Source organism: Dipodomys ordii, unplaced genomic scaffold (genome assembly GCF_000151885.1).
Source record: "Dipodomys ordii isolate 6190 unplaced genomic scaffold, Dord_2.0 Scaffold66, whole genome shotgun sequence".
NCBI classification, from domain to species: Eukaryota; Metazoa; Chordata; class Mammalia; order Rodentia; family Heteromyidae; genus Dipodomys; species Dipodomys ordii.
Window position 1 is genome coordinate 2798957 of NW_012267282.1, and position 27031 is coordinate 2825987.

At 67.4% G+C, this 27031-nt stretch overlaps 1 protein-coding gene across 1 annotated transcript in view; it reads left to right on the forward strand.

Moving 5' to 3' along the window:
• Nucleotides 1-27031, forward strand: part of Ncor2 (nuclear receptor corepressor 2) — a 92709-nt gene that overhangs the window by 50141 nt on the left and 15537 nt on the right. The window contains exons 15-36 of the mRNA XM_013023047.1: nucleotides 1966-2102; nucleotides 3040-3212; nucleotides 4561-4623; nucleotides 10251-10393; nucleotides 14576-14723; nucleotides 15031-15076; nucleotides 15430-16080; nucleotides 18566-18686; nucleotides 19018-19186; nucleotides 21104-21265; nucleotides 21503-21642; nucleotides 21895-21997; nucleotides 22151-22255; nucleotides 22434-22537; nucleotides 22689-22839; nucleotides 23047-23187; nucleotides 23410-23496; nucleotides 24158-24429; nucleotides 24822-25170; nucleotides 25794-26006; nucleotides 26329-26580; nucleotides 26859-27016. Coding sequence (XP_012878501.1) covers nucleotides 1966-2102; nucleotides 3040-3212; nucleotides 4561-4623; nucleotides 10251-10393; nucleotides 14576-14723; nucleotides 15031-15076; nucleotides 15430-16080; nucleotides 18566-18686; nucleotides 19018-19186; nucleotides 21104-21265; nucleotides 21503-21642; nucleotides 21895-21997; nucleotides 22151-22255; nucleotides 22434-22537; nucleotides 22689-22839; nucleotides 23047-23187; nucleotides 23410-23496; nucleotides 24158-24429; nucleotides 24822-25170; nucleotides 25794-26006; nucleotides 26329-26580; nucleotides 26859-27016 — 3888 coding nt within the window. The remainder of the gene's footprint in view (nucleotides 1-1965; nucleotides 2103-3039; nucleotides 3213-4560; nucleotides 4624-10250; nucleotides 10394-14575; nucleotides 14724-15030; nucleotides 15077-15429; nucleotides 16081-18565; nucleotides 18687-19017; nucleotides 19187-21103; nucleotides 21266-21502; nucleotides 21643-21894; nucleotides 21998-22150; nucleotides 22256-22433; nucleotides 22538-22688; nucleotides 22840-23046; nucleotides 23188-23409; nucleotides 23497-24157; nucleotides 24430-24821; nucleotides 25171-25793; nucleotides 26007-26328; nucleotides 26581-26858; nucleotides 27017-27031) is intronic.

The following is a 27031-nucleotide window of genomic DNA, read 5'->3' on the forward strand; positions in this document are numbered from 1 at the left end:
TCACCCGCAATCTGGCTCCACCCCCAGGTCACCCCCCACTTGGCCCCCACCTGCTTTTGTAAGTTTTCCTTTTATTTTTCCTTAATTGTTTTGTATCGATCCTGGGGCTTGAACTCAGGGCCTGGACACTGCCCTTGAGCCTCTCTGAGCTCAAGGCTAGTGCTCTGCCACTTGAGCCACAGCACCGCTTCCAGCCTTTTCTGCTTATGTGGTGTGAAGGGCCTCACGCATGCTAGGCAAGTGCTCTACCACCAAGCCACATTCCCGGCCCTGTGCTGTTTAATTGGAGGTAAATCGCGTGGATTTTTCTTACAAGGCCGGCTTCTAACTGTGATCCTTCGATCTCAGCCTCCTGAGTAGCTAGGATGACAGGAGTGAGCCCTCAGTGCCCAACTTTTTTTTTTTTTTTGTAGGAGTAGTTTTGTTGTTAGTTTTTGTTTTTGCTTTTGTCCGAGACTCGTACTTGAACTCAGTATCTGGTGGCTTTTGCTCTTTGGATGCGCTCTACAGCCTGAGCCATGCCTCCAGCTGTTGTCAGTAAAGTTTTATTGGCACATGGCCATGCCAAGTCTTCACTTAATGGCTGCTTTCACACTCCGGCACAGACCCAGGCCGGCATGGGGCCCCGGGGCAGCCCGGATGGAGGGACTTGCATCTGTCGGGAAGGTTTGCCAGCGCCAGCCGCGGGCCTACTGGAATGTGCAGCCCGGGGCAGGACACAGCTGCGGGAGTGGGGCGCCCCTCCAACTCAGTCCTCCTAAGGGCTCCTGCCGGCCCTGCTTCACCCTGCCTGCCCCCCTGCCCCACCCCGGGGGAGGGAGGGCCTCCAGGTGGCTTCAGGCTGGGGGCAGGGGTGGGGGCGGCACTGAGGGCTGGAGCACCGCCTCCCCGGTGAAGGGACGGCAGTCCCTAGGATCTGGTGGTTGTTGGTTTGCTAGAGCTGTGGGCTCAAAAGCCCACAGTTGCCGCACAGGTCAGGCCCGCATTCTGTGTCCAGTGCTGTCTGGGCCCTGGGCCCAGCCTTGTCTGGGCGGCCTGGTGCACGCTGCGTGTGGAGGGGCTGCTCTCCTCAGTGCTGCAGCCCGGGCCACTCTGCCAGCCGCGCCCCCAGCACTCCTTTTTTTTTGGCCAGTCCTGGGGCTTGAACTTAGGGCCTGGGCACTGTCCCTGAGCTTCTTTGGCTCAAGGCAAGCACTCTACCACTTGAGCCACAGTGCCACTTCCGGCTTTTTCTGTGTATGTGGTGCTGAGGAATGGAACCCAGGGCCTCAGGCAGGCTAGGCAAGCGCTCTACCACTGAGCACCTTCCCAGCCCCCCCCCAGCACTCCTGAGATGTCTGTCCTGGTCTGAGCCTCATGTGCTGGCCCTGGGGTGTCCGAGAAGCCCTGCCCTCGTGGGGGGGCACCAGGAAGGCTAGCCGTGCGTGCGTGCGTGCGTGCACCGCCTCCTGCCCTGGGCCACCGGGCTGCCTCTGGATCTGCCCCGCGGGACGGGCAGCAGGATGGGGACCCAGCCCGGGGCAGGACCCTGAGGGGCCGCTGACCTGGCTGTGGTCTTCCCTCAGGCCTGGGGAACTGGGCTCCCCACTTCCTCCTTTATGGCCTGGAGGCCAGGCCCCCTGCCCTGACCCCCATGACCCCCAGCACTTAGCTCTTGCGTGAACCGCAGTGGGTCCCTGTACCCCGCTTGAACACCCACTCGGTGAGGTTCTCCGGCTACGCGGCCAGCCCCGCCAGACGCCCTAGCACCCCAGATTCCCCATTATCAACGTGAGGAAGTCGGCACATGGCCACCCCGAGGAGGCAAGATTTGAACCCAGGGAACTGGCTCTGGCCTCCCCAGGCCATGCAGCGTCCAGGCATCCGGCTGCCCGGTCTTCCGGCCAGTAGCAGCTCCCTCCCTCCCTCCGGGGGCAGTGCCCGTGTGTCACACGCCCACCTGCTCACCCGCTTCCCCGCCCCCAGCAGCAGCAGCAGCAGCAACAGCAGCAACAGCAGATGGCCAGGACGGGCCAGGAGGAGGAGAAGGAGAAGGAGAAGGAGGCCGAGAAGGAAGAGGAGAAGCCTGAGGTGGACGGCCATGACAAGGAAGAGCTGAGCAAGTAAGTAAGGCGCTGCCCGCGTCAGGCATCACGCACGCCCCTCCCCCGCCATGGGGAGGGCACTTAGTAAGGCTGCTGCCCGATGGTCACCTGGTCCCCCTATGCAGCCCTCCTGTGCCTCCGTGGGCCCCTCCTCTTGGAAGTCTCCCCCCCCCCCCCCGAGACTGGGAGACCCATAGCTCCTCTGTGCCTGAGCCGGGCTCTGGAGCTGATAAATCAGGCAGCAGCTTTGGAACTCTGCCCGCCGCCCCCTCGAGAGGTCGCAGGCGCGGGAGATGCCAGCTGCGCGCCCACCTGCAGAATTGTGTGTGTCAGCGTCAGCGCAGCCCCTGCAGATCAAGGCCTGGCCCTGGGCCCCGCCTGCCAGAGGCTGGAGGGGGGAGAAGGGGGGGAGCGCGGGCAGCCAGCTGAGGGGGAGAAGGGGGGAGCGCCAGGTACGTGTGATGGGCCCAGGAGTGCAGCTGCCTCTGTCTCCTGGCTCCAGCCAGGGCCTTTCAGGAAGATGAATGGGCAGCAGAGGCCATAAATCTCCTGAGCCGCCCGCCTGCCCGCCCCAGAAGCCTCTGCTCCGCCCTGCGCCCAGCCTGTACCCCACGCCTGGGCCGGGCAGGAGCGCGGACCCCGAGTGACTCCGCAGCCCCGTAGCCCAGAGACCTTGGCCTCTGCGGGCAGCTGTGCCCACAGCCCCGGACGCGAAGCTCCAGGCGCGTAGCTGAGGCGTGGCACAGAATCAGCCAGGGCCGCAGGCCTGCGGTGCGGAGCTCTGGGCAGGAGAGCACTTCCAGCGTGGAGGATGAAATTGGCCATACAGCACATGGCTGTTCCCTTCCAGGGGCCCCCTCCCTCCAGACATGAGATAGCGGTGGGCGCCCGCAGAGCCCTCCTCCTGCAGCAGCACGCACCCCGCTGACCCCCTCCCCGTGTCCCTCACCCTCAGGGAGAAGACTGATGACACCTCCGGGGAAGACAATGACGAGAAGGAGGCCGTGGCCGCCAAGGGCCGCAAGACCGCCAACAGCCAGGGCCGGCGCAAGGGCCGCATCACCCGCTCGATGGCCAGCGAGGCCAGCCACGAGGAGGCCGCCACCCCCCAGCAGAGCGCCGAGCTGGGTGAGGCCCCAGAGCGGGAGCCGCGGGCGTAGGCCCCCGGGCACTGCACAGAAACGCACCGAGATCACAGTGAACTGCGGCAGCTGCAGCCTGGTTGTAGCAGTTGGCGTTCAGAGCCCCGGGTCGGCTGTGGAGCTTACAGCTCCTTCCCTGTCTGTGCCTCAGTATCCCTAGCAGCACACGGAGGGGAATCACTTGGGGAAGAGCATGAGGGACCAGCACCACAGCTGGAGCTCCAGCAGCCACGCTGAGCCAACCTGTTCTATCTTTCTTAATTTTATTACTTTCATTATTATTTTCTTGCTATTCTTGGAACTTGAACTCAGGGCCCAAGCACTGTCCCTGAGCTTTTTTGCTCAAGGCTAGTGCTTTGCACTTGACCCGCAGCTGCACTTCTGTTTTTTTCTTTTGTGTAATTAATGGGAACAAGAGTCTCAGGGACTTCCCTGCCTGGGCTGGCTTTAAACCGCGATCCTCAGATCTCAGCCTCTTGAGTAGCTGGGATGACAGGCGTGAGACATGGGCACCTGGCATTGTTTTGTTTCTATTACATCATTGGTCTGGCTGCTTGTGGGCCAGGTGGCGGCTGTGGCCCCTGCCCGGCGGCCTCTAGACTTCCACCCTCACCCTCACAGGCCTGGGTTTCTCCTGCCAGGAGCTGGCCATCCTTCCCTCCAAGGGAACAGTAGGGGGACTGGAGCAGCAGTCTCCCCGTGTGGCCACCGGGGGCAGCAGTGTGCGCAGTCCCCTCTGCAGGGAGAGCAGTGTAGATCCACTTTATGGATAGGCTGCTGGAGGCCCAGAGGACAAACACAGTCTCCTTTGAGTCCCAGGTGTAGTCGGGATTTGAACTCAGTCCCAAGCCCTGTGCAGGTCCTCCGGGCTGCCCTGGGGCGGTGGAGGGACCCTTCCATGTCAGGCCCCAGCCTTGACTGGACGATGGGCTGTGAAGTAGACACGGCTTCCTTGTGGGGAAGGAGGGGCACTGGGAAATCGGGCAAAGGGCCGGGAGGCTGCCCGGTGGTGGGCCGTCTTCCCTGGCCAGGTGACGCCACGGGCCCCGGGGCTGGTCTAGTACACGTCCCCTCCAGGGAAGCTGGGGACCCCCGCCCCGGGCCGGCCCCTCCTCGGTTTGGAGTGGAACGTAGACCCCTGCGAAGCCCACCGTAGGCATGTGGTCCGCCATGGCTGCCCTGCCCACCTACCGGGGCGGGCCCAGCGGTGTGCCTCGGTTTCCCTAGCTGTAAGTGGGGAGGGGGCCGGTGAGGGGGCCAGAAGACCCGCACCACTGTGTGGAGGGGCATTGGTCCCAGATACAGCCTGGCCAACGACCTGCCTTCCCTCCCAGCCTGCATCGAGATGAACGAGAGCTCTCGCTGGACGGAGGAGGAGATGGAGACGGCCAAGAAAGGTAAGGTGTGCGGTCCCCGCGTGCCCTGGTGTGGGGGTGGCGTCAGAGGGGTTTGCGGGCTCTTCCCCCAGCTGGGGACGGAGGGGGCCGGGGTGGTGGAGTTCGTACCTCCTTGGAGCCTCGGTTCCACCCTCTTGGCCAGGCTGTGGCCCCAGACCCCGGGCTGCCCGGGCTGGGCCAGGGCAGGTGTGTGGCCACACGAGGTGTCAGATCTGGATGTGTTGCTGGGGGCCAGGGCGGGCCTCCCTGGCTTTGGGACTCTGTGCCTGTGGAGCTCTTGTGCAGAGCATGCGCGCACGCGGGTTCTGGTCTTGCGGGTCCGGGCCCACAGGCCCAGCGAGTGGCCAGCAGGTGCTGGTGTGAACAGGAGCCGTTCTCGGCTTCCAGGTGATCTTGTGGGCACCAGCGTGGCGGGGTGGGATGGCAGTTGGTGTGGGCCTGGAGTGCACCCCGCATGATTCCTGGAAGCCCCGGGCTGTTCTCCGGAGCCCGCACAGCTGGGACTTCAAGGCTCAGTGTGATGACCCCTCTCTGGGCCTTGGGCCTTGTGGTGTCTGTGAAAGCGGATGGTGTCCAGGCGGTGGGAGGGACGCAAGGACGCCAGGCTGGGCAGCTCTCCTCCGGCCTGGGAGCTGTGGGGTCCCGTGGCAGGGTGGGCAGGCCCATGCTCCCCGTCCTCACTCCCTGGTGGGTGGGGCGCACACCTCTGCCCTTTGTCTCTCCCTTGGGTCGGGTACAAAGCGCCAGCTTGTCACCGGTGGAGGTGCATGTGGTGTGAAACCCCAGTTCCGGCTGCATTCGTTGGGGTTACCGTGGGCCTGGCGGGAGTGCTGCTCACGGGAATAGCCCCAGACCCCTGCACGACCCCTGCCCTCCGCCTGGCTGCCTTCAAGGGGCAAGGAGGGGCTGGGTGCGGTGTGGGCACTGTCCCCCCAGCCCCCACGTCCTCTCTGCCGTTTGTGCCCTCAGAGGCCGGTGTGAACGGGGCTCTGTGGAAACAGACGCGGTTTTCTCTAATCTTGCTTCTTAAGCATGCATGACGTGCTGTGTTCGCCATGGAAAAGTGAATAATCCAGCAGCCTTAAATAAGTCCATAGTGTTGCACAACTCTCTCAGCTTATAGTTCCAGAACCTTCTAGCGCTCCAAACGGAACTCCTAAGCCATTAGCGGGCACTCCCCAGCCCCCTGGGCCCTCTAGGCCCTGGCAGGCTCAAATGGGCTCTGTCTCGGCGGATGGCGGGCGGGGCCGCTCATGCCCCTCCCCCCCTGCTGACCCCTTAGGCTGGGCAGGTCATGGGGGGGCTTGGCTGTGGTGCAGAGCCCGTGCCCGTCCCTGTCTGTTTAAATGGGGTTCCAGCCACACACAAGGGCCTGGGGCCTGCTGTCCCCGCAGGCCGTCCGCTGCCCTCTCCCCGTCCTGGCTGGGCAGAGGGGGCGGGCCGCTCCCGGCTGCGCTGTCTCAAGCCTGGCTGCTTCCTGCCCACGCAGTTGGCCGCGAGTGACAGCCAGAGAGCCGGCCCCGGCTCCTCGGTGACATTTCTAATAATGCCAGGAGCACCGTGCGTTCGTCTGCCGTGAATTACAGCAATCTGGACAATTACGGCGCGGGGTGGCTGCTGACAGCTGTGCGCCTGGCGGGGGCGGGAGGCAGGTGCGCAGACCCGCTCCCTCTCCACAGCCAGTGGGAAGTGAGAGGCTAGGAATGTTCTAGAGCCCCCTCTCTGGCACTCAGAAACCCAGGTGAGAAGAGCCAGGCGGCTGTGCCCGTGTCAGGCGTGCTCCTCCGGCCTCCGGAGCCCTGGCGCGCTCTCCCTGGCACCAGGCTGCAGCCGGAGAGAGCATGGGCCAGGACGCCTCCTGGCTCCGTGCCTTCAGGCACCTCATCCGCCCTCTCTGGGCCTTGGTTTCTGCGCCTGTGTAGTGGGAATTTGTCGTGGCTGACACAGGCCATAGGAGACTACTCAGATTGCCTCCCGGAGACCAGAATTTCAAAGTGAGAGCGTGGGCCTCTGCAGAGGCCTCGGGAGCGGGTGCTGCTGCCCAGCCTAGCATGGCAGCCCGTGCCCTGGGGCCCTTGTTGCCCGCAGCCTGGGTCCTCACGTGGCCACCTGTCCTCACCAGACCCTTCTTGCTCCTTGGTCCCAGGGCCCGATGTCCCTGCGAGCTCACACTGGCTGGAGACCGAGCGTCCCCAGGAATTGGACAGCCCCAGGGAGCTAGCTAGCTGCTGTCCCGCCAAGTGCCCTGCAGGGAGAGGGGGAGGAAGGGAGGGAGGGAGGACCGCCAGTCCTCCAGCCTCGAGTTCCTGGTCCCTGCTCGGCTGGAAGGGCTGGTCTTCTGGCTGCCCCTCCTCTAGCAAAGCCCAGTGCCCCCGTCCATCCAGACCAGGACCACGGCAGCCACGCTGAGCTCCAGACTTGTCTGGCTTGCAGGGCAGAGTGGTGGGTTCAGTTCCTGGAGAGCGGTCTGTGTCCCTCAAAGGGGTGAAGGCCCCCAGGTGGCTGCTGCCCCCGCCGAGCCAGGCCAGCCTGACTGCTCAGGAGCCGCCTGGACGCCGTATGGGGGCTGTGGGCGGGGGGGGGGGCAGGGGGCGGGCGCTGGAGGCAGCGCACAGCCCTGCCCTCCATCACCAGGATGGCTGCCAGCTTGGTGAGCGCCCCTGGGGGCGGAGTGCTCTGCTGAGGTTGGAGAGGCATGGGTGGGCCTGGGCGGGCAGAGGGGAGGCCTGAGGGCCTGCGGGACAGGCATGCAGCAGGTGCCTGGCACGGCTGCCACCCTGAGACCCCTGGGGCTTCAGAAACCCACTTCTCCCCTGGAGGTGCTCTGGGTTCAAGGTTTGGTGTGCAGATAGCTTTCTCTGTGAAAAGAGGGGGGAGGGCTGCCCCTTGGCAGAGGCGGCATCCGGCCGGCCGCCTTGTCCAGCCTGCCTTGGGTGAGGAGGCCTGGGGCAAGCCCTGAGGCCCTTTCTCCCTGCGGAGCCCCAAACCGTGGCAGGGGCTGCGCCTCCCCCACACTGGCATGCGCGCACAGAGCAAGTGTGGGAAACGTGTGCCCAGGGGCTGGGCACCGCGGGAGGCCCGGGAAGGCTTCTGTGTGAGGAGGCGGCCTGGCCTCCATGGCTGCGTGGGGCAGCAGCAGGCCTGCTCTGCCTGCCCAGACCCGTCTCCCTCCTAGGTCTGCAGTGCCCTCTGTTCCCCACGGACCCGGCTCTGGGGAGGATCGGAGCCCTGGGCAGCTCTGGAGACTTCCTAGGGCAAGACAGAGAGGCCAGGGGTCAGAGGGCTGAGCGGTCAGTGATCCCAGCACCCCAGAAGTCAGCCAGGCCCAGATGTGGCTGGCTCAAAGTACAGCCCTGAGCTGAGTGCAGGTGTGGGGGGGGGCGGGGGTAGAGTGGGGGGTGTCAGAGGCTGCGGTGGCCTGGTTCCCAGCCCCACGTCCGTGCTTGCCCTGGTACTCGGGTAGAGGGGCATCCAGGCAGCTCTCGGGCTGCCCTGCGGGGTGTGAGTCTTGTGGACAAGGCTGGGTAGGGAACCAGGGCCAGCTGGCCTGCGCTCCCGAAGCTGGGCCCTGGGCCCGAGCCACAGCCCGCGGCCTCCCGCCAGCCCCTCTGGAGGTGACACTCGGCCCTGGCCGAGGCTGCCCGCCAAGCCACAGCCCTGTGGGCCTGAGGCAGACTTGAGGGTTCAAGGCTCCTGGCAGCCACCCCTCATGGATGACCCCCGGGGCACAGTGGTGCCCGGAGGAGCCGTGGGCACCAAGCACCCTGGTGACGCCTGGTACAAGGACACCAGCACGCACAGCTGGTGGCCTCCCGCCCCCGTGGGGACGTGGGGGCGGGCACCTCGCTCCGCCCCGCCCCCTCCGCCCCGCCCCTAGGGGAAGGGCACCTCGCCCCTCCCCGCCCCGCCCCCTCCACCCCGCCCCGAGGCAGCTGGGGTACGCGTCAGAGGTGGCCACCGCGGGCAGGCGCAGAGCAGCCTCCGCCCGCCCTCCTCCCTCCTCCCTCCTCCCTCCTCCCTCCTCTCTCCTCCCCCTCCCTGGGTGGACGGGATGTGGGCTGAGCTGCGCTGCCTGCAAGCCAGCAGACGCCAGCCAGGAGCCGGCACCTCCTCCCCGCTCCCGTGCCCCGCCGGATGTTTCCAGAAAACTTGTCCGAGGGGGAGCCACCCATGAGAGGATGTGAGTGACCCCAGGGGCCGGGCTGTGGGTGTGGGCGGGTGAGGGGTCTGCAGGAGTGGGGCTCCCCAGGAGAAGGGCTGCCTCCAGGGACCAGAGGCCGCGTTTCCCCTCTGCCAGGCACCCTAGCCTCAGGGCCTCCCAGATCTAACCCAGAGGAGACCCCCCACCCCCACCCCCCGCCTGGCAGACAGGACCATGTGTCCTAGCTTCCTACCTGCCCTGCCCTGCCCCGTGCCCTCCCTCAGGTGCCCCACAGCTCATTCTTAGACACCTCCTCATTTGTTTATTCAGTTTGGAACGGTTGCCTCCCAGCCCCAGCGGCCCCCGTGGGAGCCCCTCCGCGGGTCCCCGTGGAGCCCCTCCGCGGGTCCCGGCGAGCTCCCTCCGGCCTGACGTTTGGCACAGGCTGGGAAATATAAATAAACGCGCGTCCCCGTCCGCCCGCTCTGGATGTGGCAGCTGCTGCTGGCGCAGGCGGCGGGAAAGGTCAGGAGGCCGAGCTGTGCTCCGTCCCCTCCCCCCTGCCCTTGAGGAACCCTGGAGCTGGGTGGAGCCACGTGGCTCCTGTGACTCCTGGGGCTCTGGCTGGCGACAGGTGTCCCCTTCCCCCCCCCCCCCCATTGCAAGTGGCAGTCGCTTTGATGTCCTGGGTGGGACTCCTGCTGCAGTGGAAGGGAAGGGTTTGCACACCCTGAGGGCCTCTGCCTCGGGGCTGTCTGCTGAGCTTTGTGGGTAGTGGGCCACACCTCAAATGAATGAGAAAAGGTGGCTCTTGAGTGAGTGAATGAATGAGAAAAGGTGGCTCTTGAGTGAGTGAATGAATGAGAAAAGGTGGCTCTTCAGTGATGAATGGCTGAGAAAAGACAAACACTGCCCGGCCCACAGCTCCTTGCAGATTTTGATTTAGGAAAATGGCCTAAAAAGCATAGCTTACAGGACCTGTTAGTCTAGCCCAGCCGCCCACACCGGGGACCCCACCACCTGCCCTCCGGCAAGTGGCTGCCCCGCCTGGGCCTCCTGGGGGTTGTTGATTCTGGGGTTCAGGTTCAAGGTTGAGCCTGGGGGTTCTGTTGATTCTGGGGTTCAAGGCCTCAGGACATAATGTGTTGTGCAGCTCTAGCCTGAACAAGGTGGGTGGGGGCTCCTGCCTGCACCCCGAGGTTGGGGAGCCCTGGCAGCGGGCCAGGCCACAGGACCTGTGAGTCTGGTGCAGATCTAAAGGGATGGGGGGTCCTGGCAGTGTCCCATGGAACCTGGCACTGACTTCCACCCCCCCTGCGCCCCAGGGCACTTCCCCTGCGCTTGGCCGGCTCTCCAGGCAAATCCCTGGGGTCAGGACAGCCAGGCTTCACGCCCCACGCGGGATAGGCGGGGTCCATCCCACCAAGCCGTGTGGAGCGGAGCAGGACGGACAGGCTGGCGCCCCTCATTGCCCTCTGCCCCTCAGGTCTCCTGGAACATGGCCGGAACTGGTCGGCCATCGCACGCATGGTGGGCTCCAAGACTGTGTCCCAGTGTAAGAACTTCTACTTTAACTACAAGAAGAGGCAGAACCTGGATGGGATCCTGCAGCAGCACCGGCTGAAGATGGTGAGCCACCGCCGGGCCCTGGGCCTGGTCACCCAGCCGGCACAGGAGGAGGAGAGAGGGGATGAGCCCTCCTGGAGGAGGGAAGAGGGGCGGCTGCTGGACTCCCAGCCAAGCCTGTCTTCCTACTTCCCAGACAGCGTGGTTGGGAAGGAGGTGGGGGGAAGGCAGCTTGTGGGGAGCCCTGGGCGCTGCCACGCAGGCCCCCCCCCCCGCGGTCCTCGCAGTTGCAGGGCCCACGCACACGCATCATGACAGCAGGTGTGTAAGGCACCCGGGGTGACACCAGGCAGCTGCAGAGGCCCAGGCCCTCGTGGCTCCCTGGGTGGCCTCAGGCTGGATTTAAAGTTGTGCAGCTTGTTCTGGAAAAGAGATGCAGCAGTGTGCTGAAGCCCGGAGAGGCTGAGCCTGACACCGGCCACATTTGTGGGGACTCCAGCCTGAGGGCACCTGGGGATTGAGCAGAGCCTTACTGCCTGGAGAGACTGCTGTGTGGGGTGGGGGTGCCTGTGAGGCCCCGGGAGCGGGGCTCGGCCAGCCGTGCCCCACAGGAGAGGACGGGTCAGCACAGCCCGAGTCCTCCCAGCCTCTTCCTCTAGCTGGTCACTGTAGGCACGAGCCTGCCGCTGCCCACCTTTCCTCGGGGTGGGGAGGAGGGGCCAGGACACCAGCCAGCGGTGCGGGGATGGGTCACGGTCCAGGCTGTAGGTTTATTGTCTTATTGTAGGTTTGGGCGGTCTTGGGTCTTGAACTCTGGGCCTAGGTGCTGTCCCTCAGCTCTTCAGCTTCAACATGAGAGCTCTACCATTTGAGCCACAGCGCCACTTCTGGTTTTCTGGTGGTTCTCTGGAGATCAGAGCCTCACAGACTTTCCTGCCCATGCTGGCTTGGAACCGCAATCCTCAGATCTCAGCCTCCTGAGTCGCTGGGATGACAGGCGTGAGCCACCAGTGCTCCACTTGGCCCATGGGTTTGATACTGCCTGGGGTTCAGCACCCCGCCTGCCCTGTCACAGATTCCTCTCTGTGCGGGGTCCCAGCCATGATGAGGGCTCTGCGCTTTACAGGCTTGTCTCCCACCTCCACCCCCAGTCCTCAGTTTCCCCACCTGTGGATTAGGGACGATGGTAGCACCACTCCTTGGGGGCTCTTCTGGGTGTGCTCTACAAAGCACCAGGCTTCCTGTTGGCAGCCCTGACCTGAAGAGCCACGTGGTGCGGGAGGCGCACTGCTCACCCTAGCCTACCCTGGCTAGGGGCCGGGGGGAGCGGGGCAGGGAGGGGGAGCGGGGCAGGGAGGGGGAGCGGGGCGCCCAGCCCTGCTGCCCTGATGCGGCGAAGCGGACAGGCCAGGCCTGCTCCTGGGTGCTGCAGAGTGCGCCCTGGGCGCCTCCAGCCGGGGAGTGGAGCTCTGGGGGGCGGCCAGGGCTGGAGGTGGGAGGAGCAGCAGTGTCTGCAGTGTGAATCTGGTCAGAAGCCTCGTACTCTGGGCACGCGTGGGAGACCTGGGGACCCGGGCACCAGCAGCCAGGCGGCACACAGCCCCGAGGTATGGGACTGGTGCCGAGCCGCGGAGCACTGAGCGAGGCGGGCCCCGGGAGCTGGGCTCCACGGAGGCTGGGTGTCCTGGTAGCGTGTGTGCCAGCTGGCCTCCTGCCCTGGCCAGCACCCCCAGCCAGGCCCCTGTGCAGGGAGGAGGGGGCAGACTACCGTGTGCTGTCCCCTCCCGCTTACCCAGGCCTGGCCGACGGAGACCTGGGGACGTCAGCAGAAAGCAGGAGGGTGCGGGCGAGTGTGGCGCGTTACGTAATGCTTGGCACCCGTGCCCGCCCCAGGTCTCCCTCCCCCTGCGTGTGGCCGAAGGTTACGCTTTCCTCACGAGGAAGCCAGCTTCCACCTGGCTGGGGAGTGCTTGAACCTGCCTTCCGATCAGGCTGCTTGACTCCCGGCCTGCGTGGTCGTGGGCATGCGCCATAGCCTCTGAGCTGAAGACCTTGGGGCAGGCAGGCAGGCGCTGGGGGGGGCAAGCTGTGGTGAGAGGGACGTGAAGCGCGGCCGGGCTCACAGAGCACTCGGTGCTGTGGGGGTGATGAGCCGGTGTGGACAGGGACGTCGGGGGACGCCTGGGAAGGCCCACCGCACCCAGCACGGAGGCAGCGCGTCCCACGGCCGTCTGAGAGAAGGGCAGAGTGCAGAGCCCCTGTGCCAGGCATTCTGGGTAACCTGGAGAGGTGGATGGGGCCGGGGCTGGACCAGGGCGGCCCTGATGGGGGACTGGAACCTTCCTCCATGTGCGGGGACCCTGGAGACACGGCAGGCACGGCGGTGCGGAGTGGCCACGGAGGTCAGTGACCCCCTGGGAAGGCCTGGCCCGCGAGGCGTGTGGTAGATGTCAGCTATCAGGATTTGCGTTGGAGTTACCGCGGCTGATGTACGCAGATGAGGGAGAGCAGGCTGGTGTGTCTCCCCCCATACTCCCCCCCCCACCCCCGTTCCAGACCCTGGCCCCGCGTGGAGAGAGTGGGCTCTGGGTGTCACCCACGCAAACCCTCTGAGGGGCGCAGAGCCTCACAGACACCACCACCCCCAAAAGGAGGGCCCATGGGCTGTTCCCAGCTCGTGTTCCCTTGTCCACCACTGCCTGGGCGGTGCTTGGCCAGACCGCCTCTAAGGACAGGGAGGAGGGGGATTGGGGGGGACCTGGCTGCGCACCGCACAGCTTCCAGCCCCTCCGCGCACCCCAGCCCACATCCTCCCTGGGAGGCGCTCAGATCTGGGGCCAGACCGTGGAACACCATGGTGGCAGATGAGCCTGTGGCAGGTCTGCAGACTCTTGTCGGTGGGCCTAGCGTTGCTGATGAAGCTGACTAATGAGGAAGAGGCGGCCGTGCCCAGGACCCCATTCCCCCTCCTGGTGGTGACACACACCGGCTTCCGGGACAGGTGGGCCGGCAGGCCTTCCCTGTGATAGACGGCCACAGCCCCGGGTGCCCAGCCCCGTCGCCCGTGTCCCCGAGTGCAGGCTGGAGCCCGGTTGTCCACAGCACCCCTGGAGGCCCACCTTGGCCCGCAGACGTGCCCCTGCGTCTCCCCCCCCCCCGCCTCTGCTGTCTCTCGGATGCCAGTCACAGTCCTGCCCCTCCACACCGGCCTTTTCCATGAACTGCTCACGTGGGTCCCAGGGGCACAAAGTGCTCTGGGTCACTGACACCGTAGAGCAGCCTCGCCAGGGCCCGTCAGACCCCCGGCTCTGCATGGCTCCCAGCTCCCACCCTGTCCCATCGCTCCCTCTGCCCCCCACCATTCAGCCCTGCTCGCTCATGCTCAAGTGGGGGGGCCACTAGGGGGGTTCAGCTGCTTGCTGGCTCAGCATAGACAAGACGGGGAACAGGCAGGTGTGGGAACTGGGGCGGGCAGGGCCCTGGGTTCCAGTGTATATGGACAGGATTCTTTCTGTCCCGTTAACATTCACATCTTATACTACAGAGCCTTTGTATATAATACACACTCACGTGTGAACACACGTGTGTGCACATACACAAACATACAGCCTTGTCCAGCCAGTTCCCGCTCCATTCAAATCTGGGCCCAAATATCCTTTTTTTTTTGGTCAGTCATGGGGTTCGAACTTGGCCTGGGCACAAGTGTGTCCCTCAGCTCTACCACTTGAGTCTCATGGACTTTCCTGCCCGGGCTGGCTTTGAACCTTGATTCTCAGATCTCAGCCTCTTGAGTAGCTAGGATGAGAGGCGTGAGCCGCTGGCGCCCGGCTCCAGATGTCACTTCCTGGCTGCCCTGCTGAGCCCCCCCCCCGACCCCCCATGCTTTCTTGACCTCTAGTTGACGCCTCTGCCCCCCTGCCAACTCGTCCCACGTCTTCAGGGCACATTGTGCTTGGTGAGGGGGGGCCTGGCACACAGCACGCCCCTCAACACCCAGCTTCCACATCTGCCAGTCCTCTGGGCGCCGGGAGTGGGTGAGATGTCCGTGGTGGCCTGGCCAGCACGCCGTGGTGCAGTGTCCCTCCCGCCTGGTGTTTCTGGGACAAGGGGAGAAAGAGGCCCTGGTAAAAATAGCCCTGGCAGGTTGGGTACCGTGGCCCGAGCCAGGTGGTGCTCGCAGCTGTGGCTAGGCTTCCGGCATGGGAGCCCAGGCTGGCCTGGCCCTGACCCCATCCTGTGCCCCAGGAGAAGGAGAGGAACGCACGCCGGAAGAAGAAGAAGACCCCGGCCACAGCCAACGAGGAGGCGGCCTTCCCGCCCGCCACGGAGGACGAGGAGATGGAGGCCTCGGGCGCCAGTGGGAATGAGGAGGAGATGGCCGAGGAGGCGGAGGGTGAGGCCGGTGGGGGAGGGGGCGTCATGTGGCCCTCCCTGCACCTGGGCACACCTGGGACCCCTAGACAGGCAGCCCCTCCCCCCGTCGGAGCAGAGGCTGACCCCCTGCACGTCACCCCTGCCTCTGCCACGGCCCTGCTGCCCCAGCGTCTGTGCTGCAGTGTCAGAGATGGAGGGGCTGGGGGTGGGCTGGGGAGAACCCCACAGGCCAGGGGCGCGGTGGGAAGTTTCAGCGGCTCCGCCCCTCTGATGGCCACGCCCACCTGCTGCCACCCTGCCTTCTCATTCCTCTTACTTTCTTCCAGCCTTACCGGCCTCCGGGGGCGAGGCGGCCCAGGGGGAGTGCAGTGGTGCAGGTACACACGGCTGCCTGGTGGGGGGTGGGCAGGGGGGTGCAGTGGTGCAGGTGCACACAGCTGCCTGGTGGGGGGTGGGCAGGGGGGGTGCAGTGGCGCAGGTACACACGGCTGCCTGGTGGGGGGCAGGGCAGGGGGGATGCAGTGGCGCAGGTGCACACGGCTGCCTGGTGGGGGGCGGGCACGGGAGGGCCTCTCAGGTGTCCTGTCTGCTGTCAGCACCCTGCCGACTCTGGCCTGGGTGGAGGGAGGTGGGCTGGCTCGGTGGGGCCCCGGGCCTCTGGCACTGGGGACGCAGTGGCTGTGGTGGAGGACTGAGTGGCTCAAGCTCCGCTCTGCTCCGCCCCTCACAGCTGCGGTCAACCACAGCTCGGACACGGAGAGCGTCCCCTCCCCACACGCCGAGGCCCCCAAGGATGTGGGGCAGCATGGACCCAAGCCCCAGGGTGCCGACGGGGCCCCGGCCACAGAGCTTCCAGCCCCAGCACCGGAGGAGGCTACAGCTCCCGCAGGGCCGGTCCCCACCCCCGAGGCCAGCGGCTCCTCCACAGCCCCCGCGTCACCGCCCCCCGCCCCGCCCGTGGTTCCCAAGGAGGAGGAGGCCGAGGCCACCGGGGCCTCCCTGGTGGATGAGGCTGAGGACCGGAAGCCTCCTGTGGCTGAGGAGCTTGCACCGGACATGGGGAAGGTGGAGGAACCGGGGACCGCCGAGGGTCCTGGCAGGAGCATCAAGAGCGAGTGCAAGGAGGAGGCCCAGGCTGAGGAGGCCGAGGCTGAGGACGCCGCGGCAGCGGAGGCCCAGGGCTCTGGCCCGGACCGGGGTGCAGGTGCCGAGGCTCCTGAGCCCCGCCCCGAGGGGCCAGTGAAGGTGGAGAAGAAGGAGGCTGCCGGCAGCAAGGCCGCGTTGGCCAAGGGCCTGGGCGCCCCCCAGGACAGCGACTCCAGTGCCACCTGCAGTGCAGACGAGGCGGATGAGCCCGAGGGAGGCGACAAGAGCAGGTGGGTGGCAGCCACGGCGGTCCAGGCCCGTCCTTTCCCCCTGCAAACACGGCGCGCTCGCTGGGCGGAGGGAGGGCTCCGACCCCAGGCGCCGGGCACTCGGGCGCCCCGCTGCGGGCACAGGCGCCCTCAGTTCCCTCAGCCCCTGTGGCGTGTACACCGGGAGCCACACAGGTTCCCCCTCCACCCGTGTCTCAGTGGCTCCTCACCCTTCCCGGCCCCGTGTCCCCGTCTTGGCCACCTCCATAGACGCTGATCTAAAGATGGCCCCACGCACAGGATGCAAGGTTAGGGCCAGTATGGGGCCTGGCTTGTCTCCGTGCAGGAAGTGCAGGTGCAAAGGCCCGGGGGTACACCTGCTTGTGCAGCTCTTCAAGAGGGCTCTGTAGGCCCTCCAGGCCACAGGGGACGGGCATGCCCATCCTTGGGATTGCCGCTGCTTTGTGTCCCCAGCAAGGTGGCTGACGGATACGGGCTGAGAACGGGGGTGGGGGGCTCTTTTGCCAGGCAAGGGCTCAAGTGCTTGAGGCCTGGTGCCACCCGCTTTGTAGGGTGCAGCAGGCTTCCTGGGCCAGGTGACTGACGGGGCTCTGTGTGAGGCGTCCTTCTCCAAACACGAGAGCCCCCGCCCCAGTCCAGAGTGCCAGCTCCCCCTCCGAGGTAGGGCCTCCCTGGCACCCAGGCCCTGCCTCGCCAGGCCGGCCATCACCGCTCTGGTGGTTTGACCATATGGCGGGCCGTTTCTGAGTCTCTCGGGACACGGAGACCAGGTGAGCGGCTCTGACCCAGGCCGCCGCCGCTCCTCGGGCTGTGAGGATGGGGATCTGATCCACACCTTCCTCAGCCCTGGGTGCCCGAGCTGCCGGGCACCCTGTGTGCCCCTCTGGCTCCAGCCTGGGCCCAGCACCCCACTTCTGCTGGCTGAGCAGACCCGGAGGCAGAGTTGCTCGGGCTCTGAGCCCAGTCCTCCGGGCCGCTGCCCTGCCCGCAGGGCCTGTCCGTCCTCAGCCCCCAGGCTGGGGCTGGGGACACCTGGCTGGTTACCTACTCTCAGGGCCTGCCCTACCCTCCCAGGAAAGAGGCTGGACGTAGGCCAGCCTGCTGACCACTTCCTGTTTGGCAGCCGCCACCTCTCCCTCTGCCAGCCATGACCACACAGAGCCTGCACGGGGGACACCGGCAGGATGTGCCAGAGCCCACCCACTCACTCCCGTGCCTCCCCACGGGGCCGGACCAGGCGCCCGGGTGACACCCTCCCCCTGCCTGTCCCCCTTCACCTGCCACTCTGCTGGAGTCCATCCGGCAGACAGCCCGAGCTGGGCGGCTAACCCGTGGCCCAGCCCAGCCCTCCTGCCTGGAGGTGGAGGCTGCCCCGCAGGGCGGGTCTCCAGCCTTCGTGTGCCCTGTGTGAGGGCCGTGTGTGTTCCTGCGTGGCTGCTCTGCTCTGCGAGCAGGAGAGGCCGCCGGGCGCGGGCGTGGCGGTGCTGGGGAGGCTCGCTCCCCTCCGCCTGCACAGACCTTCCCGGGTCCTGACTTCCACAGAAGCGCATGGAGTCTCTTTCTCCTGAAAGGATGGATTGGAGGGCTGGGAGGTGGCGTGGGCTGCACGGCAGTACCCGCTCCGCCGTCCTGGCCTGCGGTGGCAGCACCGTGCCTCCTCTCCCCGGGACGTGGTTTCCTGCAGATGCCTGGCACCCGGGCTGTGGCCCCTCCCCGGCATGTGCACAGAGGCCGCCACCACAGGGCTAGAGCAGCTGTGGCGGCCAGGCCTCCACCTGCGGCCTGCTGGTCCACACGGAGCCGTGCCAGGCACCCTCTGGGACCCGCTCAGGCCGTGAGGTCCTTTAGCCCTGCTCCGTCCCCAGGCAGAGCCACCAGCTGGGTCTACAGGCACTCCTAGCTAGGCCCGCCCCTCAGCCTGTGCTGGGTGCTCTGGAGGCTGCGCGCCAACAGGGCCATGAGCAGGCAGCTGCTCTGGTGTCTTGGAAGCAGCCACCGGCGGGCAGGTCGGGAGCCCACGGGCCCCGGTGGCTGGCGGCTGAGCAGAGGCTGGAGGACCGCTTGAGGCCGTGTGCCCCGCGCTCCTCCCCGCACGGGGCGGCCCCTGGAGCGGAGCTTGCTCTCGGCCCTGCCCGGCTCTGCCCAGCACCCAGCCGACCCCTGGCTTGGCAACAGATCAGCCCCATGATGGTCCATTAATGTGGCTGAGGCTTTGGCCCTCCGCCCTGCGGGGCTGTCTCGGGCTGTGGACCGTGGCAGTGCCTGTGGCCACCCAGGCGTGCGTGGGCCAGGGGGGCTCAGCCTGTGTGCGCCAGTCAGGACCGCTGGCTGTGACTGAGTGACCCTCCCAGGGCCTTTCTGGAAGGTTCTACCATCCAGGGCTTGAAGCAGGAGGCCAGGGGTGTAGACAGCAGTCTTCGGGAGAGTCCACGGGGAGCTGTGGCTGCCCCGAGCCCCACCCTGCCTGACCCTCATTTCCCCTCAGGCTGCTGTCCCCAAGACCCAGCCTCCTCACCCCGGCAGGCGACCCCAGGGCCAACGTGTCACCCCAGAAGCCACTGGACCTGAAACAGCTGAAGCAGCGAGCGGCCGCCATCCCCCCAATCGTGAGTGTGTTGTGACTGAGGCTCCCCTGGGCCCAGCCCTCCCCCCAACCTCCCCCCAACCTCCCCCCTGACCTCGCCTGGCAAAGGACGCTGCCCTCCACGGGCTCTCCTGACCCCAGTGGGGCGGCTGGAAGCCCCTACGCTGTCACAGCCCCCTGGCCAGGAGGGGGCCCTAGAAGCCCCCCCCCCACTCAGTGGTGCTGCTACCGAAGAGATGCCAGGCTGGGCCCTGGGCAGACCCCTCCCGGCTACAGGCTGGACACATGGCTGCCACCAACTGTTCCCTCCAGTGCCCAAACCACTGCTTGTTCACTGCCTCTGCTCCTCACAGGTCACCAAGGCCCACGAGACCTCCCGGGAGGACTCGGCACCCCCAAAGCCGGCTCCGCCCGCCCCTCCGCCCCCACCACACCTGCAGCCCGAGAGCGACTCATCCCTGCCAGCCAGCAGCAGCCCTCGGGGCAAGAGCAGGAGCCCTGCGCCCCCCACCGACAAGGAGGGTGAGTGGCGGGGCCGCCGCCCGCCAAGGTGGCCTGGAGGCTGGCGCTGCGCAGGCCGGAGCCCGGCAGCCCCCGCGGGCTCTCACCCTCACGCTGCTCCCCAGGGAGAGCGCCCAGCGCAGGCCCGCTTCTGTCTGCTTGGGGAACATGGGTTTCCTCGAGGGCGGAGGCCCTGGCTCCCTCTTGCTGCAAGCTCAGGCCCACGTGTGACCTGGGGGGCAGGAGTGGGTGCTGTCCCCAACCGAGCAGGGTCGTCCAAAGCAGGGCCTCCCCCAGCTCCCGGCCTCACCCTGCGGCGGGAAGCGGAGCTGGCTCCCAGGTCGCGGGTGACAGGAGCCTGGCGGCCACAGAGGACAGCCGAGGACCCCTGCCCCGGGCGTCTGGTCACACCCGGTGGTGGGGATGCTGGAGTCTGGGCGGAGCTGGTGTGGGAGTGGGGAAGGGCATCAGGGTGGCAGGAACAGCACACCTAAAGGCCCTGGGGCGGGAACATGTGGGGGAACGTGTGGGCATCGGAGGAAGCTGCCCGGGGCTAGCTACAGCTGCAGAAGGAGAAGGTCAGAGGGAGCTGGAGAAACAGACCGTGAGGGCTGGCGGCCATCTCAGACCCGCGCACGGGAATGCGTCGGACTGGGGAGTCGTGGATTCACCCCGGGCTGGGGCAGAGGCAGGGGTGGGCGCTGGTGTCTGCAGAGGTGCGCAGGGTCAGGTGTGTGGTGACTGGCGGGGCACAGTGGGGGCCTTGCGGCTGGGGGGGGCTGCTCCCTGTTGGGACTGGACAGCTATGGTGGGTCAGCGCTGAGTAAGGGCCAGGGGCCCTGGCCGGCTCACAGGACCAGGGAGCGGGAGGGGCCCCACCGGTTCCTAGATGCACAGCCCTGGGGCCGCTCCACACCCCGAACGACCTTCTGGCCTCAGGAAGCAGCCTCCCCCTCCCCCTACACACAGCTGTTGGGTCTGGCCCGTTCCTTGGCTCCCCCGGGAACGGCCGGAGGAACAAGCTGTCTCTCCAGCCTCCGCCACCTGCCTGGCCTGGCCCCAGATTTCCACCCAGCCCCGGCCCGAGAGCCTGGCCAGCCAAGGCAGCGGCGCACATGGGGCTAGGGCAGTAGCCGGACCTTCCTGCTCCTTGGGGTCTGGTGAGGACGGGGGTCCACACGCGCCAGGCCGCACGTCAGAGCTGAGTCTCGGGAGCAGGCATGGCTAGCTGGCCTTAGCGCCCTGCTGCCGTCCTCAGGGTCTCCCCGAGGGTTGGTGCTGGCCCCACTCCCCAGACCTGAGCCGTGAAGGTCACGCGCTGCTGCACTTGTGGGCCGTGGGAAACACACAGCCATGAAGGGGCGCGGGAACCCGCCTCCCTCTGCCCGCCGGGGCCGCCTCGCTCACAGGGGCCTAGAAGGGGCTGGAGGCTGCACGAGAGCGTCCGGCCCCCGTGCTGCCCGTGGCCACGTGGCCTGCGTTGGCTGCAGCCACAGGTCGCCTGGCCTCAGCCCGGCTCCACTGCACGGCGAGCCTGGTGGGCTGGGCAGGTGGTCCCAGGCGATAGCGGTCACCGGGAGGCTTGCTCTTGGCCACCGCCTCCCGCACTCCCGCCACTCCCAGTCAGCAACCCCGTGGGCGCCGGGGGCCTTGACCGGCCATGCCAGTAACGGAGGCGCTGGCCTCACACAGAGAACTCGCAAAGCGAATGGAGGGCGTTCCCGGGCGCTGGTGCGTGTCCTCTGCAGGGACCCCATGGCCAGAGAACCCTCCGCCCTGCCCACCCCACGCTCAGCAGGCGTCCCGGGATCCCGCAGCGGGCAGGGGCTTCCTGGAGGGCACAGCCATCGGAGGCCCCACCAAGTCCCGCCTTCTGCCGCTCTGCAGGCGGAGCAGGCTGGCCCTCCCCTGACCGCATCCACCCCTGTCCCTCCGCAGAGAAGCCTGCATTCTTCCCAGCCTTCCCCGCCGAGGGCCCGAAGCTGCCCACTGAGCCCCCGCGCTGGACGTCAGGCCTGCCCTTCCCCATGCCGCCTCGCGAGGTGATCAGAGCCTCTCCACACGCCGCTGACCCCTCTGCCTTCTCCTATGCACCTCCTGGTGAGCCGCGGGGAGGGGGTGGGGATGGGGGAGGGGGAGCGTCTCTCCACACCCCAGCTGCCTTTCACCCTGCCCTGACCACCCCTCACCCCACCCCGGCCACCCCTCACCCCACCCTGGCCGCCCTTCACCCCGCCCCGCCCCGCCCGCCTCCGGAGGCTCAGGGCCCGAGGAAGGCAGTGTGGGACCGCCTGTGCCCTGCGCCATCGTGTGCTCAGGCCTCCATGTGCCCCCCAGGTCACGCGCTGCCCCTGGGCCTCCACGACGGTGCCAGGCCCGTGCTGCCACGTGCCCCCGCTATCTCCAACCCACCACCCCTCATCTCCTCCACCAAGCACCCCAGCCTTCTCGAGCGGCAGATGGGCGCCATCTCCCAGGTGAGCCCCCCCGGCCGGGCCGCCAGCTGCCTGCGGGGCGAAGGCAGCTTCTCACTCGGCGCGGGTGTCCCTGGGGCACACGGGCCGGCTCGCCGCTGCCCCCCCACTCCCTTACCCTCCCCTCCCAGAACCTTCTGTGCCACCACGCACACGGCTGAGGGGATGGGGATCGGGGGAAGCGTTGGCCTGCCCGGGTCACACACCTGACCCCAGGGCCTTGGCTCCGGTGACCCCCACGCCTCTGCCCTGCAGGGCATGTCGGTCCAGCTCCACGTCCCATACTCGGAGCACGCCAAGGCCCCAGTGGGTCCTGTCACCGTGGGGCTGCCCGCCACTATGGACCCCAAGAAGCTGGGTGAGGACAGCCGCATCCCCTGGGGTGGGGATGGTGCTGGGGGGGGGTTAGCCCCTGGGCTCGGGGAGGGCATGAGCCCTCATCCTGGCAGGCCCAGCCTGCCCACGTGGGGCGGGCACAGACGCCCTTGCTCACCCTTCCTGTGGCCCTCAGCACCTTTCAGCAGTGTGAAGCAAGAGCAGCTGTCCCCACGAGGCCAGGCCGGCCCCCCCGAAAGTCTTGGAGTGCCCACGGCTCAGGAGACGTCTGTGCTAAGAGGTGAGGCCCTGCTGCTGCGGGCCCCGGGCTGCCTCCTGCCTCCAGTCCCCAGCCCCACCAGCTGCGTGGAGCGGTGGAGTGGCCGGGTGCCATCTCCCTATAAAGAGGGGGCACCCATCTCCCCACATGGACAGGGCAGGAGCGGTGGGGGCTCTGAGCCCGGTCTTGTGTCTTCCAGGGACAGCCCTGGGCTCAGCTCCTGGCGGGAGCATCAGCAAAGGCCTCCCTGGGCCGCGGGTGCCCACAGACAGCCCCAGCTCCTACCGCGGCTCCATCACCCACGTAGGTGTCCGGGCCCCACGGAGGCGCAGGGCGGTGACGGCAGGAAGTGCGGCTGGGTGACAGGGCCATGCTGTCTAGTGAGGGGCAGGGACTTGAGGTGCATGAGGCGCCCTGCCGCCGGCCCTGGCGCTCACCCCTGCTGCCCCTGCAGGGCACCCCGGCCGATGTTCTGTACAAAGGGACCATCACCCGGATCATCGGGGAGGACAGCCCGAGCCGGCTGGACCGGGCCCGCGAGGACACCCCAATCAAAGGCCACGTCATCTACGAGGGCAAGAAGGGCCACGTCCTGTCTTACGAGGGTGCGTGCCCTGGCAGGGCGTGGGCTCCCCTCCTGCCCAGCCCACGCTAGCTCCCTGGGGTCACCTGGCTGTGCTGCCCCCATGGAATTGGGCATAGCAGGCCTTGGCCACCCTGGGAATGCCCTCCCCCCCCTCCCGTCACTCCCATCCTCTGGTCCCTTGGGCCCCCGCTGCCTGGGCTCCCGTCACCCGTCGTCTGGTTCCCAGGTAGCCTATCTGGGGCCCAGTGCTCCAAGGAGGAAGGCAGGAGCGGCTCGAACCCACCGCACGAGACGGCCGGCCCCAAGCGCACCTACGACATGATGGAGGGCCGTGCGAGCAGGGCCGTCTCCTCGGCCAGCATCGAGGGTGCGTCCCGCCCCGCCCCGCCCCACCCCGCCCTGGGGGCCAGCTTCCCTGGAAGCGGGGGTTCAGCTCCTGGAGGAGGCAGGGGCCCGTCTGACCCCACTTTACAGCTGGCTCTCCTGAGGCTCAGTCTTATCTGTGGGTGCGACGTGAGGTTCAGAGCGTGGGGCCTTGTGTGGGTGTCTGTGTCCACCTCTGTGCGGTGACCCCTGCCCCTGCCCCCAGGACTCATGGGCCGCGCCATCCCCTCTGAGCGGCACAGCCCGCACCATCTCAAGGAGCAGCACCACATCCGAGGCTCCATCACACAAGGTACCCACCTGCCGCGGCGCCCAGGCGCGGGGCGTGTGGAGGGACCCCGCGCAGGGCCGTGGAGGACCCGCCGTGCTAACCGGGTGGTGTTCGGGATCCGCTGAGTGCCTGGCCCGCCCTGGTGCGGCACTGCGTGGACACAGCACCCACGGCCGCGTGCGGGGCTCTGCTGGTGGGCCAGCCCGGTGACGCTGTCCCCGTGGTGGGCTGGGCGGGAGGGGTGCAGGCTGAGGTGATGCTGTCCCCGTGGTGGGCTGGGCGGGAGGGTGCAGGCTGAGGTGACGCTGTCCCCGTGGTGGGCTGGGCGGGAGGGGTGCAGGCTGAGGTGTGTGTCCCCGTGGTGGGGCTGGGCGGGAGGGTGCAGGCTGAGGTGACGCTGTCCCCGTGGTGGGCTGGGCGGGAGGGTGCAGGCTGAGGTGACGCTGTCCCCGTGGTGGGCTGGGCGGGAGGGTGCAGGCTGAGGTGACGCTGTCCCCGTGGTGGGCTGGGCGGGAGGGTGCAGGCTGAGGTGCGTGTCCCCGTGGTGGGCTGGGCGGGAGGGGTGCAGGCTGAGGTGATGCTGTCCCCGTGGTGGGCTGGGCGGGAGGGTGCAGGCTGAGGTGACGCTGTCCCCGTGGTGGGCTGGGCGGGAGGGTGCAGGCTGAGGTGCGTGTCCCCGCAGGGACCCCGCGCACATACATGGAGGCGCAGGAGGATTACCTGCGGCGCGAGGCCAAGCTCCTGAAGCGCGAGGGGACACCACCCCCGCGGGATCTGCCCGAGTCTTCCTACAAGCCCCTGGGGACCCTGAAGCTGAAGCCCAGCCACGAGGGCCTGGTGGCCACCGTGAAGGAAGCGGGCCGGTCCATCCACGAGATCCCCCGCGAGGAGCTGCGGCGCACGCCCGAGCTGCCGCTGGCTCCACGGCCGCTGAAGGAGGGCTCCATCACGCAGGTGAGGCGTGGCCAGAGGACCCCCGCTTGGGTCGGCTCAGCCGTGGAGCCTGAGACCGCGTCCGCGTGGGGCAGGCTGATTCCAGACTATTTTTTGGAAAATCTTGGGCCTCCCGCGGCTCATGGTGCTGAGCAGAGGTCGGCAGCGGCACAGCATCTGCATCGGTGCTGCGTCCAGAGCTCGGCTGCGCTGCAAGCAGCACCAGAACAGGCCGAGGCCAGACGCCGCAGCCTGGGGCAGGGCCACGGAGGGGCGGGCCGGCCCCCATGTCAGGAGATGCCGCCGCCAGGGCCTGGCCTGGCTGCCTCTGCCCTGTGTGTGGGGGGGACGTGGCAGAGGTCGTGGGCTGGGCTCAGCTTGTGTCACGGCCAGCGCCCGCTGTTCCCCCACAGGGAACCCCACTCAAGTACGACACCAGCGCCTCCTCCGTGGGCTCCAAGAAGCACGATGTGCGCTCCATCATCGGCAGCCCCGGCCGCACCTTCCCGTCTGCGCACCCGCTCGATGTCATGGCCGACGCCCGGGCGCTGGAGCGCGCCTGCTTCGAGGAGAGCCTCAAGAGCCGCCCAGGGGCCGCTGCCGGCACCGGGGGCTCCCTCGCCCGCGGGGCACCTGTGCCCGAGCTGGGCAAGCCACGCCAGAGCCCACTGACCTACGAGGATCACACAGCGCCCTTCACCAGCCACCTGCCACGTGGCTCACCTGTGACCACAAGGGAGCCCACCCCGCGCCTGCAGGAGGGTGAGTGGGCTGCAGGGGCCGCGGGAGGTCGCCCGCCCCGCCGGGCCCCACCGCACCCCGCCGCACCCCTTGCCAGCTCCCCACGCCCGCCACCCCACACACAGGGAAGTCCTCCCCCGCCCCCCACGGGCTTCCCACACCTGCCAGCCCGCCATCCTCCTCCTCCACCACCTTCCGCTCGCTCTGCACCAGACACGTGCAGGCAGCTTCCGCCCACCTCCCACGCCCCCACGCAGACCCCGCAGCCCTGCCCTGTCCCAGTCACGTCCTGTGACAGTGGCCTCTTCCCTCAGTCTGTCACCTTGCAGCCTCCTGTACTATCCTTTTGCCTTAGCGTCAGCGGGCCAGGCTTGGGGTCCTTTGCTCTTCTTTGGGGTGACCCCACCTCTCAGAGCAGCAGTTGGCATAAATATTTACCACTGGTATGGGGCATGAACTTTGAGCGAATAAGCAAGTGAACAAGTGGATCTTTCCGGAAGGGACTGGCTTGAATGAGTAAGCGGGAGCTGGGAAGGAGAGGCACCCTGGGACTTCCAAGGCTCCCAGAGACCCAGCGATCCTCAGCGCCACCCAGGCTGCCAGAGCAGGGCTGAGCCACCCTGACACCCTGCCTGTCCCCACAGGCAGCCTCTTGTCCAGCAAGGCGGCCCCGGACCGCAAGCTGACGTCGGCGCCTCGCGAGCTCACCAAATCCCCACACAGCACGGTGCCGGAGCACCACCCCCACCCCATCTCCCCGTACGAGCACCTGCTCCGCGGCGTGGACCTGTACCGCGGTCACCTGCCCCTGGCCTTCGACCCCACCTCCATCCCCCGTGGGATCCCCCTGGATGCCGGTGAGTGCCGGGAGCCGGCGCGGGGGACCGGCGCCTTGCCGCCGCCGCCTCTCTGGTCCACGTGTCTGGTCGGGTCTGTGTCTGTGGTGAACGGCTGGGTGTGGTTAGGCAGAGCTGCAGGGTTGCCGTGTGGGAACCACGGCTGTGTGTGTGTGTACAGGCACGTATGTGCGTGTGTGCACGTGCGTGTGCGCATGTGCAGCAAATCTATGTCAGCTTCTGGACCTTGGGTTCCATTTTTGGGGAAGCGGTGGGGCACAGTGGGGTCTGGAACCGGTGGAGGCAGCGTGGGCCCGCCTGACCTTTGCTCCCCCTCTCACAGCCGCTGCCTATTACCTGCCCCGGCACCTGGCCCCCAACCCCACGTACCCCCACCTGTACCCGCCGTACCTCCTCCGCGGCTACCCCGACAGCGCGGCGCTGGAGAACCGCCAGACCATCATCAACGACTACATCACCTCGCAACAGATGCACCACAACGCCGCGTCCGCCATGGCCCAGCGGGCCGACGCGCTGCGCGGGCTCTCACCCCGCGAGTCCTCGCTGGCCCTCAACTACGCCACGGGTCCGCGAGGTGGGTGGGCAGGCACATGGGCCATGGGGTGGCTGGAGGCAGTCTTCCTGACACGGCGGCGTGCATGCTCAGTGCTCAGACAGCCTGGCAGAGCGCCATCCGGAGAGCGGAGGAGTAGCCGGGTGCTGGCCAGGGGACGCAGGGCCTGTCCGGCAGCGTGGCGTGTCAGCCACAGGAAGCACCCCAAAAGCCGTGCGGGGGGGGGCAGGGAGCAGAGCTCAGGGAGGAGCACTGGCAGAAAGGGCACACTGGTTCCAACCGCTTCTGACTCCCCACAGGCATCATCGACCTGTCACAAGTGCCACACCTGCCCGTGCTGGTGCCACCCGCAGGCACCCCCACCGCCACCATCGACCGCCTCGCCTACCTCCCCACGGCACCACAGCCCTTCAGCAGCCGCCACAGCAGCTCCCCGCTCTCCCCGGGTACCACGCCCGCTCGCCCCCCCCCC